This window comes from Lampetra fluviatilis, chromosome 26, assembly GCF_964198595.1.
Source record: "Lampetra fluviatilis chromosome 26, kcLamFluv1.1, whole genome shotgun sequence".
Classification (NCBI taxonomy): domain Eukaryota; kingdom Metazoa; phylum Chordata; class Hyperoartia; order Petromyzontiformes; family Petromyzontidae; genus Lampetra; species Lampetra fluviatilis.
In genome coordinates, this window is record NC_136300.1 from 6367180 (window position 1) to 6385234 (window position 18055).

An 18055-nucleotide genomic window follows, 5' to 3' on the forward strand; every position below is an offset into this window, starting at 1 on the left:
GGTTATGTGGATGAATTATACCCCACGTGTACATCCCTTATTGGCAATCCACTGCTGGATGAGGACCCCCCCCCCCCACGCCTGTGAGAGTCGTGTGTGTTATCTGACCATACTTCAACGTGATGTTCTTAGGTTTTTTCGGTAAAGTCACGTAGGTAAAACATTAAAATTAATAAAAGTAAAATAAAAATCACGACGTTTCGGAGGCAACACAAGCCTCCGTCTTCAGGTGGAACCGTCACAGCCACGACAGCTGTATCAAGAAAATGATTTTTATTTTATTTTACTTTTATTAATTTTAATGTTTTACCTACGTGACTTTACCGAAAAAACCTAAGAATATGAATCCTTGCAGTCACGAAAGCTTCAAATCTAGATTCAACGTGATGGTCAATGCAGGTTGGCGAAGGCGTGGAAAATACGCGAAAACATTGCCCGACTCATGTTTGTGCACTACCCACAACGTCACTTAACAAGCCCTCTTGGAAACTTGTTCGTGACTGCTGGTTGCCCATCCAAGCACGAAATACGCTCAACATTGTTTAGCTTCTGAGATCTGACAGAATCAGTTACATCCTTAGTGGTATGGTCATAGACTATAGATATATCCCCCCCACCAGAGGAACGTGGAATTTTTCCTACTAGCAGTCACCAATGAAGACGAGCGCCAACCCATTGCTCGATTCGGTTAGGATACGTTACATTTGATTTTATACGACGGCAATTGTGGATGTGGCAAAGCGATTACAATCAAGTGGAGACTGGGGGAAGGAAAGGGGTGGGCTATTGGGAGTGACTGGGCAATGCTTTCTATTGGGTCACTGTCAGGCAAACAGCAAACACCACGGGGCATTTGAGGGACAAAGCAGAGGTACATTGAGTTCTGGGTTCAAGTGCTAGGTTATCGCTCAGTCCAAAAATACGATTGCAAAAGACATGAGCACAAGCTTTACTCAGAAATGCATGTAAGCCATGGCCTACTCATAATGCTAGTGTAAAGCAGATGTCTCCCCTGCAGGGAATATTAATTAAAAGCACTTTACAAAGACAGTAAAGGATTGTGTTCACAACACAACTATGCTGGTTTTCATATTCACTCAACCAATATTAAACTGGGTTCCCATGTGGTGCAGCAACATTACCGTCTCAACTCGGTTATGAATTCCTACTTTAAACACAATTATTTCAAGCAGCGCCAGAAGCGTGAGGGTTACGGCACGGGGTCCGCACCCCCCCCCCCCCCCCATGTCCTTGATTCGAATCCGGGCAACCACGCGATTGAATTGAGTTTTGAAGTGGAACAAAGTTTGCTCAACCCAGTTACTAATGAGTGCACAAAAACACAACCACTCTTGTTAGTTTTTACTTAATTTGGATTAAGTATACTAGCCGATAACTACATATTTTCAGTACCATTCGATAAACACTCTTTGCAGGGAATGTAAAGTATCGCAAACTGCACTGGAACATGGAATTGTCAGACCTACGTGACAAACGCAGGGCTGACATTAGTATAGAGTTTGGAATTAAATGATCAAAGGCAGGATTCTTTAACCAGCAGCCTTAGAATTGCCAGCCACTCGGTGTACTGCGAAATATGGGCTGACAAGACAAATATACCGACGAGTGAGATAAAACAGAGACAAACAAGATAAACATGACAGCTGTATACGAGATAAACATGAGAGAGAGAATTACGAGATGAATGCGAGATGAGAAACCTGGAAATACAAGGTACACATTTGTGGTCACATGGACGGATATTAAGTCCCGTATGTATAACACGTTTCGCACCGTAGGTATCCAACTGTGCTAATCAGGTGTGACAAATAATGTAATCTGGCCCACCACCACACGTCAATTCAATTGCGGCCCACAGAAACTTTACGAGAAAAAAACCCTGACCGAAGCAATATTAAGCGCCAATGCACATTTGGACCAGCTGTTACAATACGAGTGAATAGTATAACGTACTCCTCGACAGGCACAGCCACTCTCGAGCGGGATCACAAACCAAATCATTCACGGTTGACATTGACAAGAATACGTTGGAAATAAAACTTTATTGCTCAAAGCCGACGTGTTGGCCACTTTCAAACTGGCTACATGGCGACGTGTCTCCTGAATTGGCTCAGCAACACACAAAACGACTGTTCCAGTCACTGGGACCACGAGGCAACATATACGGCTACCTGAACACACCTGGTCTATGCTGCTCATATGAACCAACACGCGTTGCACCCATACATCATATTTAAGTACCGGTTGCTTTACTGGTAGCTTATTGACACGCTGTCGGCATATGCAAAGAACCAGGTGCTACAATGTAAATCCAAGTTGCCTCAACCCAGTTACCAATGAACGAAATGGCTCGCCATGGTGTGGTTAGCCACGGGAATTCCCACTCGTGGGGAAAAAATGTTGTCTTACCCAGTAATGTGTTTGCTAAAGTACTACAGTACTTCACAACCAACAAAAGCGAGCAGCTTGCTCCTTCACACTAACTTTCCAGCCTCGTTAAGAAATAAGTGGTGTGTTTTGGGCCGATACAAGATACAATGCTCACGCGTTCGGTAATAACTGCAAAATATATCTCTGCCGCAGACATTACTCGACAAAGTGCAAGGAAGTATTTGTTTTAATTAAAGACATTTTTACATTATAAAGCTATTTAGACAACAAAATAATTGTGATGGTACACATATATTCGGGTACATGTATAAGATGCGTACAGTATATAATCAATATCATAAGTCCTTTGTTGAAGATCGGAGAACTTGCTTGTCTTTCGTCGCTGCCTTTTTCAGTTCTTTTGTGCCTTTGTGTAATGGCTCGCTGAACGCAAAAACCAAACAACCACCCCAGCAACCTTTCGCTCTTTGCAGCGCCACGGTCCTCCGTCATTGTAGAGTGCATTGAAACGTCACTGATACAGTACTGTCCCTTTGCTCATCTGCTCCATACACAGTGCTGCTGGTAACCTGTAGATACATGGAAACAATTACAAGTGCCTTCTTTAATCGGTCGTTCGTGTGTAACCACCGCTCCCATTTGTCCTTGTGCAGCAGCCATGCCGTGGCTGACCTCGTCCGTGTTTGCTTTAACGTCAGGAGATGGCACAACTCGTGCGCGATTCGTACGATTGGTCAGTGAGCTCACGAGAGCCCCGTGACCAGAACTGCTGGGTTTGATCCCGGTTCTTGAGCAAAGGTTGGTTAAGTATGGGAAAAAGACCATTATATGATGTGCAACAAGGCTTGCCAGGAATCCGTGTGTTTTGCCCAGCATCAAAGCCCCACACATATACTTAGACCATAGACAAGAAACTATTTTCACAAATTTGGATTCCACCAGAGCAAAGTTGGAAGGCAAGTAGAAACTGCTACAATAAGTGTTGGTGAAAGAGTTTAAAGTTTTGTAGTTAGATTATATGGGCTGTTTTATTCTGGTATGAGACCAACTTTGGTTGGCACAAATCAATAATGCTCATGTGCAGTTGCTCTGGGGAATGTAATGTTATCGATCTTACATTCACCGGTCTCGCTTTCAATAGCAAAACTGGGTTCGTGAGATGAAACTTGGCAGAGGCTGGATCTTCTTATGTATGGAACAAGACAGAATGCTGCAGCAGCACAAATGTCGTTCTAAATAAAACGGTCACCCTTAACCTTCAACCACACTTGCTGGTGTCTGGCATATGAAAGTATCTGTATAACTACATTACTACATTAACAGGGGCTGTGGTGTTCCTGTTGAAATAACGGTTCTTCAGCCCTCTATTGATAGCACCACTTTCAGCGAGGGAGTCATTTTCCCACACTTTCTTCGTGGATCACGAGGGGGGGGGGGGGGCGGAGAAAAAAAATGACCTCATCTAAACATCACGAAAGCAACAAAAACCCAGCGGTGCTCCAGTAAAGTCCAAAGTGCGCTATCTGTGTGAACAGAACTCTTAAGAAGTGGCATCCGGTAAATTCATTCTCCCACTGTGGTGCAAGACCAGTGAATGCACGCCCGTCTCCATCACAGACTGAAAGCTCCCTTCGGCAGACGAGTTGGGAACATCAGAGTTTCTTTTAAAACAAGTATTAGGAGCAGAAACGGCTGTCAGTCCATCACAGCAGGAGATGATTTGTTGAACAAATTGCACTGCTAAAAAAAAAACAACTTGAAGAAAAGAAAAAAAATCAGCTCGATTCAGTAAGATGCAATGGCAGGAGGGATGGTGCCAGCTTAACAATGCAGCAGGCGTTGAAGTTTCCACAACCAAAAAACCACCACTTGAGAAAAAACGTTCATGACGAAGCCGGAGGGATGAATGGCAGCCATTCAGTCTCAGTTGGGCACGGCGGCTGCGCCTTCCGGCACGAGGGACGAGAAGAAGGTCGTGACAAAGGTCCAGGCAGAAGTGGTGAAGCTGGGCTCGTCTGCCTCCAAGGCACTGTCGTCATCTGAGCTCTCCGTGTCCCCCAGGTCCATCCCCTCGTCCATGCGGCGCTCCTGTGTACGAACAACACATTGGTGTGAGAGTGTTCTCAAACAGACAGAGGTCTATATACCCGAGAGGACACATCAGAAACTATAAACTATTTTTATTTTACCAGGTAAGGCCCACTGACCTATAGAGCTCTTTGTCAGAAGCAACCTGGCCACAAATGATAGCTCAAATAAGTGGCTTATAATGTGGAAATGTAAAGCAACCAAACATTCAAAACATGATTCTAAATGTGGTGGGAAAAACCGGAGGACCAGGAGAAAAATTCAAGCGATCATGGGGGGAACATGCAAACTCCACATATACAGCAGGCGTCAGGGCCGGGATCGAACCCACGACCTCCTGTATTGTATAACAGGCGAGGGAGCTAAAATCGGACCACCGCAGCGCCCATAAGCAGAACTCGGTTTCGTATATCCATATATAAGTTAGTCCATCGGCCTATTGGCTTCCAGACCAATATTATCCAGCACGTCTTGAAAGCAAATAAGCCCGATGGACTGTGGAGACAGAATGGGATTCTGTATATATGCTGTAACCGTTGGCTAGAACTTGCCATGGTAAATTTAAATTATTCAAAGAGGCACATATTTGTATGAACTGGAAAAGGTAAACAAAAACAGTAGGTAACCTGGCAAGGCGACGTCACGACGTGTTTACCCTGTAACCACTGCGTTTCAAATTCATTTTAAATAAGGTTCCTGCTTTAATATTAGGCCCATGAACGTTGATGTATTTTATAGCATCGTGGGCAGAATCCAGACCCCAGAGAAGACCCGCACAACTTTTGAGATAGCACACAAACTCCACAAAAATAGGCATTCATAAACCTACCGGCAACCCCTTTGGCCTGTGGGTGGCTTTATCTCGTCACGTCATTCCCCAACACCTCCAAAGCTCCCTCACTCACCATTTCCTGTAGCTCTTGGGCCAGGTCTTCCTCACCATCCCCACCGAGCTGCTCAGGTGCCTGACCCGGACCGCGCTGGAATGGGAAGACGCCCGTCTGGTACCTGTGGGGACCAGTGAGCAGAGCAAATCGCTTCAGTACCATGCCCAGCCACTCATTCATTTTTATGAATATGTATTTGTTCAATATGCATCACTCAACTCATTACTCATGGTAAGCATTCTGGCGAGTTTCTTAATCTGCAATTATCCGCTAACAACATTCTTGTGCTGCCTTAGTTGGAGCGCGGTAATGTCGGTAACTCTTAAATCTCCAATCCATCCGGCCATCATGCAATACCAGGTTATGGCCTTCGATGGCTTAATGGAAGAGTGAAACCAAACAAGTTACTCTTGTCATGCAAATACACACCTCGGCTGTGAATCCTCAGCTGTCTGACATACATCTGAGGCTTCATTAATGAAAAAAATATACTTTTTTTAGTAGGGTGCATTTATATACTACTATAGTGATGTAACATCAACATCATCGAACTAAAATGTACGTGACATTACAATTACACGAAAAAATCATGACAAAACAGCGAGGCCCGTCCAACGTCACAATTCGAGTACAGCTGTACCGTCCACCACATGGAATTAAGAAACTGAAGAGTGGAAAGCAGCCAGAAATCTTACAAGTAGAGCAGCAGCAGCGCCCCGGACACCATGAGGAACCGGCCGAGCGACGAGTAGAAGTAGAAGATTCCGAGCAGCACAGCGGTGCGTGTCGCTGTGAACAGCCAGTCGAGCCAGTCGCGGTTCATCTCCTCCTCCTCCTCCGGCCCGGCACCCCCCTGCGCGTTCATCAGCACTGCATTCTGATTGGCGGGCCTGGCGCCCTCGTTGCGGGCCGCCACCGCCGCCACGCCGATGTCCCTGTTGGCCGGGACGGGCGCCCCGTCCACACCTCCGCCCCCTCCGCCTCGACCCACGCCACCTGCGCCGCCGCCGCCAGCAGCTGCCGCGGCCCCCAGCGGGTTGGGGAGGCTGCCCCCGCCCAGCGGGTTTGGAAGGCCGGGGGTTGCACCGCCAACTGCCGGCATGACGCCGGGATTGAGCGCCGTTCCTGCAGCGGCGCTCACTGCAGCTTGGCTGAACGTGGGTAAACAACGGAGGCAGAAAACACCCCTATAGTGAGATCTAGGACACTGAGTACAGTTAAGCCTGGACAGTACTTGACAGGGTGACCTGCATGTAGTTGCAAAAGAGGCGTTGTAGGCTGCTGCGATGGCATGCTGCCAGCCGAGGGCAATGCAGCAATATCTATTGTTGTACTGTACTATGTTCCAAGATTATTTGCACCCCACTTTCACTAAACTTCACTGACCAGGGTGAAGTAGGGTCAAATAGTCCCCACGGCATGGGGAGAACATCAATCAGTACTGTATTGATAAAAAGGGCTGTACATACTGTCAATAAAGCAGCCAGGTTTGGCGGTTCATGTCGGTTATAAAGCACTTTCAATCAAGTGTTGGCGGATTAAGTAGATATACAAGATTCCCCAAAAGCAGTTGAACTGCAAGTTGGTCAGGCGATGGAAGTACAGAAAGAAGATTTGTGAATCCTTCTGTGTGAACCATTGAATGGTATCTCGCCTTTATGTGAATGGAATAGCATTGGCAAAACATGCCAATGCCGGCAACAAATGTCCTCCTATATACCAAACAGTCATAAATGAAATAGGCTGAAGAAAACCGGCCAAACATATAAATGCATGACTCTCTTGAAAACGAGTCTTGAGACTCTGAGGCTTTTCTGGATAAATAACTACCTGTTTTTCTACGAATAGTTGGCATTTTGCAATATGGTGTAATTCAAGAGTGATGAATATTGAAACACTTTATGTGGACAGTTTTCTGTTATCTGTACCATAGAAATGTGGTATTGACCGCTTTCTTAAGACCACCAATATAACCGAGCAGTGTTCACTATTCATTTAAATAATGAGACCTGTTTTACAATGAATCGCAGCAAGTAGTTACTTACTAGTGCGTGTAGTAGTGCTGAGCATATATTTGCTGCAGCCACATGATGTAGTGGGGGCTGTATGTGGGATAGGCAGGCAACACTGGCACGGCAGGCTGACCCATGTCCCTGCAAACACAAAGGTGGAGTCGGGGTACATGTTAAAAAGGTTGCTGGAAAAGACAGCTTCAGAAATATGAGAAAAGCACACTCTGCAAAAAAACAGCAAGCACAATGACCATCGGATTACATAGCATCCCTAGCAGTGAGTATAACACTGGCTCACCGTACACCGTAGACGGGAGGTGGGTAGGCCGATGGCATGACCACGTGTCGCTGCCTTAACCCGTCGGCACCCACACCCTGGGAGGAGGGCATGGTGGTGACGTTCGGCCGGGTGGGGACAGAGGCCGATGCCGCTCCACTGCGTATCGTCTCCGACAGCTGCCACAGTCCCAAGAAAAATGAGCAACGATGACAGTTACAATCAGACAGCCACTTGATCAAACTCAACAGTTGAAATTGTTTCTGAAGCAGAGATGGATGGTTGATCTTCATGACAGTAAACTGTACACCAATGTCATGGCACTTGTGGGCGATTGATTACTTTAGAAACCTGGCTATGTGACACCACACAACCCTACTCTCAAAAATTACATCACAAGACCTTTGATGTCCACCATGCAGAAGCTGGCATGCTTTGGTAAATCCCTAGATTAGTACGGGAATCAAACCATAGACTATGTGAAAACTAGCTCAGCATCAACACGTGCAAATAAAGCTCTGGGCTTTGTGACCGCAACTGAAAAAATCTTATCTATCTTAAATAAACAACTGTGGCCGGTATTACATAACCAAAGGGCACAACCCGATTTGGTAGTCGTTCAAAATAGGGAAAGTAACCAGGGCCAAGTTTTTTTACAGTCAGTCTAACACGCAGAACTACACTGTTGTTTCTAAATACCATCACTCCAACAATCCATTTAAAATGTCAATACTGGCATCCAAGTATTTGTGTTTTAAGGGCATTCACCACAACCGGCAAAATTTACTACTGGGAAAAGGGGTTTAGCTCATCATGAAATTAAATAATTGGCAGGACACTAAATAAACACAGCGTAGGAAATGGCTCTGTTCCCACTGCTTTATTTCTAAAGTTTTGGGGTTACTATTGGGCAAATCTTGCCAAGTGGTTTCAGTAGGCACCCAAAGGGTCGAAAACAAACCATTACCCTTCAACAACACTCACAAACTGGCCACGAAAACAACCCTACCCATATCAGGTGCACATTTGAAGCAACGAAACTTTACCCACTAAACTTGCAAATGTGAGTTTGGTTGATATTGTGGAGATGAGTTGATGTAATATATTTACATATTTCCAACTGTTTAGAAACAGACTAACAAATACACGTGTGGTTTGTGAGCCTGTCTGGAGCTTTGAGTTGTATCCTCTCATTTGCAAAGGTTTTCAACCAGTACTCCAGTTTCCTCCCAAATATGAACCCTTCCTTAAAATTTAACAGGTTCAGCATCCCAATGCCGAACTCTGCTATAAAGTAGTGTTAAGACTCATGTGACATGAGTGTTATTAAAGTTACCATTAAATTGTCTAAATGCCAGAGCAAATAATATGGGTTACCAGCAGTAGTTCTACGGCCAACTGTTGCTTTTCAAATATACTTGTAGAGAACCTGTTACTCTGCGATGGAAATAAGAAACAGCTGTCATTTTAGATTGTTCCCACAATCCTGTACCATGATATGCATTTAGAGTGTTTTTTATATTCTCTATGATTTCAAGAATATTCTGGTGAAAGAATTACATTAAAATAGGCGCACAAAGTGAAACGTTTTAAATTAACCGTTTTCAATTCTCTGTATTTGTGACTCCCAGCTCTTCAGTGCCAGTAGCAATAGAGTTTGTGTGGGGGTGGAGGAGGCCAGCCAATAGCCAGCCAGGAAACTCAAGGCATGTAGTTTTTCATAGTAGTACGATTGTAAAACATCCATATATCACAAATGTTTTTTTTATAGACCAGAGGTTTAGAAACTAGGTATGAATTTTGGTCAGGAAGCATTCCCATTGCTTCTGCCCTTGAATAAACTTCTCCATTATGTATTTTCATCCCACCAAGACTCATGTGTCCCGCACCTTGCTGCCGTCGCTTCAATGCTGCACAGCAGGGGAACAAGCTTCTAGACGCAAATGCGAAACGGCGCCGAGTGTCCAAAATGAAAATACGTGTTTATGATTAAACGTAAGCAGCTTCACCTGTGCAAAGCCAGGCTGGTTGGAGGGCCGCGGTGAGGCTGGAGGGCTCGATGAAGGGCACACCAGATGTACCGTGTGGAACTCGTCATACTAAAACATGTGGAGGACAGGATAAATATTGGCCCGGAAAGAGATTGTGCATTCATTGTAACCATCAACTTCTTCATCACAATTCATATGCTAAGTATTTCTTCTCAATCTCCAGTATTTGTCACCTACCACAGTGTTATTTTCAGGGTTATCAATCTTCTCCATCAAAATGCAAATTAACCAATTTTAAGCCACACGCACCCGAATATTGGCAAACATGGCAAACTGCAGGAAGGACTGGGGTTTGAGACGTCTGGAAGTGTTCTTCAAGAAAATGTATCATAAGACTCTCGAGTATAATTAAAATATCTCTATTCTCATCAAGCACAGTAAATTACTTTGTATACATTTCTAAAATAGGTGAGACCCCATTAATATTAACTACATAATTAAATGGCTATCTATGCAATAGATGGGCACCATGGTGGTGAGATGTTAACTACCTCGCCTGGTATGCAGGAGGTCGTGGGTTCGATTCCGACCCTGACGCCTGCATAGGTGGAGTTTGCATGTTCTCCCCGTGGTCGCGTGGATTTTTCCACTTGATAAGCCACTTTGTTGAGCTATTATTTGTTGCCAGGTCCCGCCTGAAAAAGAGCTATATAGCTCAGTGGGCCTTACCTGGTTAAAATAAAAATAGTTTTTAGTGTATTATATATAACAATACGTCAGACAATTGTAATTGCAAATTGTGAAAAGCTTTCACAATTTTTCTGTTCTGTTTGGGATGATGAAATTATGTAGATGCTTCGTGCTGTGTGCCAGCAACAGTACAACAAGGCTAAAACTAGAAAACATAACTGAAAAAAATAACATTACAGATACCAACCCCTGTCCAGAATTACCTTCCTCAGAACATCCTTAAGCATCAGGTTATCCAACAGCAGCTTCCCAGAGTAGATGAGTCGCTGATCCTTGATGCCCTGAAGACATGTGAAATCATCCAAAAGTCAGTCTGTAATGTTTAGAGATACTGTATTATGGCATGCAGCTGGGTTTATCTAGACTGGACACGGCCAGCACACAAAATTTTAGCTTGTTCAAACAATTTGCTCTGTCAGCCTTTGCTCTGACAGCAAAGAGTTTGTAATGAATTACGAGTTCATCGCTATCAAGTTGGTACAAACAATCCAGCTTCTACGAGATCAAGGGAGCCACTATCATGATCCAACATAGGGGTTTTCAGTAAAAATCGACAGTGGGTTACTAAAGGACAAAATAAAAATCACGTGATTGAATCAGCGAAACTCAATGGCTAAACCAACAGACTATAAGTGTAGACTGTATAAATCATGCAAAAATATGGCACAGAGATGTAACGTGTACTTTGCAAATGATGGCTTAAAGATGCAATATTCAGATTTGTTTATTGAAACATCTTAAAAAATATGTTCTAAACGTTGGATACAACAAAGTAAAAAAAAAGTCTATTTTGAGTGGTACTTATGTCTATTGGAGGCACTTGAGCCAGCAGTGGAAGTTTCACATTTCCACGGTGGTAGACAGCCTCTAAAAACTACAATTACGCCTGGCTATATATCAATCATGGAAATATGACAGGCTGATTTGCTCCCTCAGTGGACTCTGAACTTATGAATATAAATTGAATGCTGGACCAACAGCCCCACTCGTTGGCAGATACTTTTGACAAACATGTACCAATACAGCTCGTTCATCAATCCAGTGTTGGATGACAGCTTCCGCGTGTTCTATGGGTTGTGGGTGACTTGACCATGCTTCACCATGGTGGTCAGTGCAGGATGGTGAACGTGGGGAGCACATATGCACAGCACAACAATTTATTTTTCCTCACAACCCTCTGCTGACGACCACAAAGCACAGTCCCAAAGTCACCTATGCCAAACTATGGTGCATGGTGGTCAGCCATCCAGCATTATAAAGGCTCAACCACGCTTCACCTCCAATATCTAACAAGAGTTTGAGAACATTCCAGGTGATTTGGCGATAGACTTTAATACACAGGGTTACCTTGAATCAGAGAACCTGGAAATGGGACGTGTATGTAAGTATCTTGAACTTTTTTTGCACAGTACGGAGGTGTGAGACTTAAGCCACTGCATCAACTGAAGACCCACACTTATAAGGCACACAGTATGCGGGAGGGCATGTGTTGTGTACCGGATGGCCAGGGTACACGTCGCTGATGTGGGACTTGAGCCTGTGTACAGTCCAGTCCAGGTCACACTCCAGGGTCTGGTCATCATATTTCTGGTTGGGTGCCTTGATGACCAGTGTCACCAGTGAGCCGGCCGACGTCTCCATGGCTGCCTGGGGAAACACGCATTCCCATAAGTGTGATCAGTAGTTCTTCTTTCGTGTGGCTGATGTAGATGCAGCGCAACAACTACAATTTCACATTCAGGAGTGAAAGATGGCAGCCTTTGCACGGACCACTCTGTTAATTGAGAAATCACAATGAATGCCATTAACGTGGCGACCTAATATCGATCATCGATCTCCTGGTCTTCTAGAGCGACAGCACAATCCACTCCAACGGCCCTGTTCAGGACCAAACAACACGCCAGAAAGGCCCTGGGACAAGGATCCTTCAACTTATCAATAGTGACACGGCCCAGAGGGAGCATGTTCGCCACTTGTTGCAGATGTTCGCGGTTTGATTCCGGCAGGCCACCCTGATATGTATTAACCATAAATTACTACGCTCCGTCCGCTTCACAGTGGACATTGAAGATCCTCACAGAATTCGAAATTAGACAACTGTGTGCTGGGATCATGGTCCAAATTCAAACAATTAACCACAGATTACTCAGTTGGGATTACAGATACCCATCATCGCTCCTGACTGGCAGACTAATGCCAACTTCGAGCCAGGTGCCAAATAACCTTGTGCCGCACGTGAACAGCTGCCACTGGGGGTGCTCTTTCATGCTTCAGTTGAGATGTGATGCAACTCATTTATCGTGTATTAAGTGCTCCGACGCCCTGGTACAAAGGGCGCTCTATCAAAAATAAATAATTATCGCATCCCAGCCGTGATGTTGGATTCGAGGCATGACAGTGTGTTGACTGATTAACCTTCCCTGCAGTACCTGCATGTCATGTCATGTTGAGCAATATTCCCCAAAGTGATGTATAAAGCAATGCAGAATGCTTGCATGACACTAACCACAGCTAAATGTTTACCAAACGTTCTTAGTGGTAGCAATCATCAACAATAGGGATATTGGCCCGGTAGGGCTGTGGATAGATTACTTAATTTACAAATGTACACTTCAGTCAAGGGATGACTCAACGCGCCATCCCTCCGGAATAAAGGAGCACTACACCATGGAAGTAAAAAGTTAAAGTCCAAAGAGACAGACTGTCTTGAGCCAAAGGAATGTGGAATTGTCATCCCCTAGCCAATGGAGGAGAGCTACTCCAATACTGATTTATGACATGACCGAATCATGATTATTGTATTTGATCAGTTAGCACATGTTATATCTCTCAGCTGCGTTTGTATAAAAGGAGGACAGGATTGCGTTACTCTTCGAAAAGTGTGATATGCTGACTCAAACATGTGGAAAGCTGCCAGCTTAACATCTGCTGCAGGTTTTCAGCCTCCTGAGTAAGTCCTGCATTCAACACATGATTTGCGTTTATGGATTCTTGTGCAAAGCAAAAACACAAGAGTGGACCCCTTGACACCACGGAAGGAAATACAATTTACAAGGTTTCTTATTATTAAGCAGAATAAACCTCTAAAGGGTTAAAACTGATATAAAAAGGGAACATTTACTTATCAAGACAGAAATATTCCTACTTTCATCTCTTTAAAGCACAACTACTGTGACCAGACATGTTGTAGGTATACGAGTCCAAAGTAAACAAGGTATAATATTTTTCCACTAGTGGATGATCCAGCCTAGAATATTATTTTTCAGTTTTGTTTAACTTTTGTACACGCTGTTAGTCTTACGGGCAAAAATAGCCAGGAACAAAAAGTCAAATCAACAAGCCCCCCCCAACTCAAAGTAGCAATGCTTGCTATGGGGTGGTGCCCTGAGCTTGACAGTGGAAATTCCACATTTCTTTGGCAGAGGCTAGTCTCAATATCGGATGACCACTGTCAACTTGTTAAGTGGTTTTCATTTCAAGATATGATGGGCTTAGTTGCACCTCCCGATAGACATCTGAACTCACATTCCAAATGTAAGTGCTCATACAACAGCACTAAACAAACTGATGAGTCTGTGGAAGCCAAGGAGTTGTTTGAGTTGGGTGCAAGCCACTCGCACACTGCACGGTACATTACAGTACACACTGATATTTATTAGTTGAAGAGAATATTTATGCTCAAGCATGGGAGGGGGGTGTCCATATTCAGTGGGTGCCGTGAACGATGGAAATTCCACATTCAGATGAGAAGGCCAGCTTCTCCACAGCTTTAGACTGTATGCAAAATGTCACTAATGTATTCTATATCTGAGGAGTGACAGAATGAATCGGCTCATTCAGACGTTACAACACATTATCACAGGACAGTAGAAGTATCCTATAACAATACCCAAACTACATTCCAGACAATTCATGTTTGGTAAGGCCTACGGGAAATTCCCAGCAGCAAACAAAATATGCTGTGGCTTGCAGTATAGTTTTGTAGAGAAATCGTACTGTAGAGGTTAACAATAGAGGAGCCAGCAGTTTCAAGGTAGAGTTCACCAGCCCACCAAACACAAGACCAACTCACATGAACCCGAACTAGCCAGCCAGTCACTCGAAGTTCTACCCCTAACTCTCACCAGAAGGCCAAATAGTTCTACCCGAAGACATTTCCAATCAGCCACTACTACTAGTTATTCCTATAACCCAAATGTAGCAAACTAGCAACTGGCACCACGCATCCTGTGAACTTAACGACTCCCGAACCGTATCTTTGCCAGACCCACAACACCTGTTGTGTTCCCTTGTGGTGGATATCCCTGTACTGGATGAGCGCACCTTGCACCACGACCTTAAGTGTGTCACAACGGAAGTGCGTTCGCGTTACTCAAAAAGTATTGCTTTGTTTTTTTAAACATGAACGAAAATTAAAAGTTACGTGGATGCCCGGAGTGGTGTGTTACCCGTCTGCACTAGACGCTGGGGTTTAGGTAAGAGGGGGGTCACGTATTTCGTTCTCTGTTTAACAACAGCGGCTATAGACACACAGGGCGGGGCGCTCGCTCATGAGCCGACGACGTTCCTACCGGGCAGCGCGTAGCTACGACCGCACATTAACAACAACAATCACACGGCCCGGCAAACCACGTAAAGCAAACAACAACAACGCGGATTTCCGACAACGGTCCACACTCACAACGTGCGGGCCCCCGCCTCACCGGCAGTTTCAACCGAGTGAAACGCGATTCGGCCCGCCGCCGTTTAGTGCCACGATTTAATTTCCCCTCGCCACCTTTCTCTCTCTCTCACAATGCCCCCCCCCCCCAAAAAAAAAGGCCTCTCTCCCTTCCTCGCGTCGTTTTCACTCAGGAAAGATGCCACACACGAACCCCCAAATTGCATGTCCCCTCAACCCATCTCTCCCCCAATGTCCCCTAAAACGGCCTCTCTCCCTCCCTCTTCCTCGCGTCCTCACTCACTCAGGAAAGGTGCCACAAGATCCACCCAAATGCATTTCCCAGAGCGGTTCGGCCGGCGCCCTGTCACTCATTGGTCGGCCAACCCCGAGCCCGACCAATCGCGACGCGACTCTCCGCCAGTCGCGACCCTCCGCCAATCGCGACGCCCCTTGCCCCCACCCCCTCCCTATGCGCTGTATCAAATCGAATCGCGCTCAACAGACTAGGCCGCAGCCCGCCGCCGTTACGAAACTCGGGCGGGAGAGGTTCGAGGTGAGCGTTAAAACCGACGCGAGCGAGCCGTAAAGGGTCGACGAAACGAAAGGCGCTCTTACTGCGAGAGGAAGACGCGAGTGGAGGGTTAGACGTGGGAGCTAGGCAGGTAATTCCATCGCGCGCGACGCCTCCTCCTCCGATACGGCCTAGCCGCGCAAGATGGTGCCCGGGCGGTGACGTCACACCGCTTGCCCCCCCCCCCACGTGACGTCACACCGCTTGCCCCCCCACGTGATCTTTGTTTACAAGGGGCGGGTGACGTCTTTTACAGCTCGGCCACGTGGCGCGTTACACGAGACCGACGTGACTTTAACGATATGCGATTATCGCCACGTACGTTGCAATCGTATTGCGCATTTCTTTTAACGGGTGATTTTCTGCAATAAGCATTTTCTTTTAAATCGTTAAATCGAAATGTTTTAGAATAATGGAATTAGCAACGATAATTACGACGATATTGTGTAAAACGAACGATATGATCGTCGACCACATTTGTTAGGTATCGCGGCAACCCTAGTCAGTCTGCCTCTGAATGGCAGAATTTCAAGTGTTCTAAAAGTGATTAGTGTACAATAACCACGCTTCATAAGTTACACCGGAGGACCGTGATAGATGGCAATATCTTATGGAGGCTTTCATCCGTCAGTGGGTTAATTTTTGTTTGCGCACACTAATAATGCACTTTACCCGGAAAACCTTGAGGGTCCTTCATTTAGATACAGTATATGGCCAATTCATTCATGAGTGTTTTGAGTGAGATGAACCCAGACAACCCGGAGAAACTCTGGCATATCTATGGGATAATACTCAAAGCTTTGTACAGATTGTAATATTCATTGTATACTGTCCTGTCATTTCCGAGCCACCTTGTAGCCCAAGCCAACAACCACCTGGTTTTCCGAGCCAGTCTCCCATTTAAGTATTATCCTGCTTCAACGCTGCTTAGCTTGTGAGATCTGACGAGACCGAACTGACTCATAAAACATTGCTTCGTGTTTCTTCATTAGAGTAGGTTGGTGGCTGGTAGTCGGCTCAACGGCTTTGCACAGGATTATGGATTTGGGTCCCAGGCTTCTTAACGCGACAAATCTCGCAGAATTCGTGGTTACAAATGCGTGAAAATGATCTGGCCGAGGATGCCATCTGCTGGCAATTATTGGAGCATGCCCGGAGGAGTGGTGATAGTGACTGAATGATAGCTTCTGCGTATCGTGAGCACCGTGCTTTAAAATACATTGACCCAATTCTAACACTTTATGTAAATAATGAAAACACATCAAACAGTAACATGTGCTATTGTGAGTAAAAACGTGGTCCTTCCAGCATGCTTTGCATGACATGTGGCATTCTGCTTGCTGAACCAGGAAAGACTCAAGTCATAACTCTTCCAAAAGGGTCCTGCCAAGTTTTCGCAGTAGGTGGAGTTGTTGGTACGTGTAGTCTTGTAATGATTTTTCTTAAATTAAAGCTGAGTGATATGGAGGTCCCATGATGATGATATAGAGTTAATTTTTCCCCATTGGAATACTTCTGATCTATACCAGTTATATGTATTTTTTTAACGTTGACTGATGACGATGTTGAAGGTTACAGAGATCATGATTGCCTTTGGGCAAGTGAAAATCACACAAATGTTGTGAAACTCGCTCCCCATGGGCGTCAAGGTGCCATAACCCTGGCTCGTCAGAAGGTAGCTTCTGAAAAATAAGCTAATACCTCAGTTGGATTTACCTGGTAAGATAAAAACAAACGTTTAGTTTTATTCATATATATTTAAAGTGACTTGTTTACGTGTTCAAATCGTGTTCTTGTACTGTTGTTGTAACGATCTGATCCACCCCGACTGGACGACTGTGAAAAAGAGCTTTAAACCTCATCGGATTCCTCCAGCACGCACGAACCCGGCTCAACACTGTGGGGATGCGGGTGACGTCCCCACCGCACACATGTCCGCGCGCCAGCCAGCCAGCAAAACTTAAGAAAAGCATAATACTGTATAGAATACGTATATGATATATTATAACGTGCAATTATTGCTACATGTTCTTGGTTCTTTCGGTAAAGTCACGTAGAAGGGAAGTAATAAAATAATACAAATAAAACATAATACAATAATTCTCACGTTTCGGCCACAACGCAAGCAGCCGTCCTCAGGTGAAGAACAGGTCTTGAAGACCTGTTCTTGAAGACCTGTTCTTCACCTGAGGACGGCTGCTTGCGTTGTGGCCGAAACGTCGTGAGAATTATTTTATTATTTTTATTATTTTATTATTTCCCTTCTACGTGACTTTACCGAAAGAACCAAGAAGATGAATCCCTGCAGTCACGAAAGTTTTAAATCGAAAAATATTGCTACATGATGAAGGGCTATTGCCTGGAACGTCGCCGTTTTTTTTTTACTTTTAAGGCAGTAGTTCTA

The 18055-nt window shown here is 44.9% G+C and overlaps 1 protein-coding gene across 4 annotated transcripts; it reads right to left on the reverse strand.

Annotated features, from left to right (window-relative positions):
- Nucleotides 1–2620: 2620 nt before the first annotated feature.
- On the reverse strand, nt 2621–15824 carry LOC144942016 (homocysteine-responsive endoplasmic reticulum-resident ubiquitin-like domain member 2 protein). 4 transcript variants are annotated; one of them, XM_078868622.1, is made up of 9 exons: nt 15696–15824; nt 11915–12064; nt 10621–10698; nt 9686–9775; nt 7698–7855; nt 7433–7540; nt 6083–6538; nt 5406–5508; nt 2621–4500 (listed from the first exon to the last, which is right to left on the reverse strand). In XM_078868622.1, the coding sequence occupies exons 2-9, from the start codon at nt 12056–12058 to the stop codon at nt 4336–4338; spliced, it is 1302 nt and encodes a 433-aa protein (XP_078724748.1). In that variant the 5' UTR covers nt 12059–12064; nt 15696–15824; the 3' UTR covers nt 2621–4335. The 4 variants fall into 4 exon arrangements, with proteins under 4 accessions (XP_078724748.1, XP_078724752.1, XP_078724751.1 ...); XM_078868626.1 differs by having other exon boundaries at nt 11915–12103; nt 15696–15813; XM_078868625.1 differs by lacking the exon at nt 15696–15824 and adding an exon at nt 15121–15212.
- Nucleotides 15825–18055: the final 2231 nt, after the last annotated feature.

Coding starts and splice junctions, on each gene's coding strand:
- LOC144942016 (XM_078868622.1), bottom strand. CDS start 12,058: ATGGAGACGTCGGCCGGCTCACTGGTGACACTGGTCATCAAGGCACCC. Junction 10,699..11,914: donor ACGTGTACCCTGGCCATCCG/GTACACAACACA, acceptor ACATGTCTTCAG/GGCATCAAGGATCAGCGACT. Junction 7,541..7,697: donor CCTCCCGTCTACGGTGTACG/GTGAGCCAGTGT, acceptor TTGTGTTTGCAG/GGACATGGGTCAGCCTGCCG.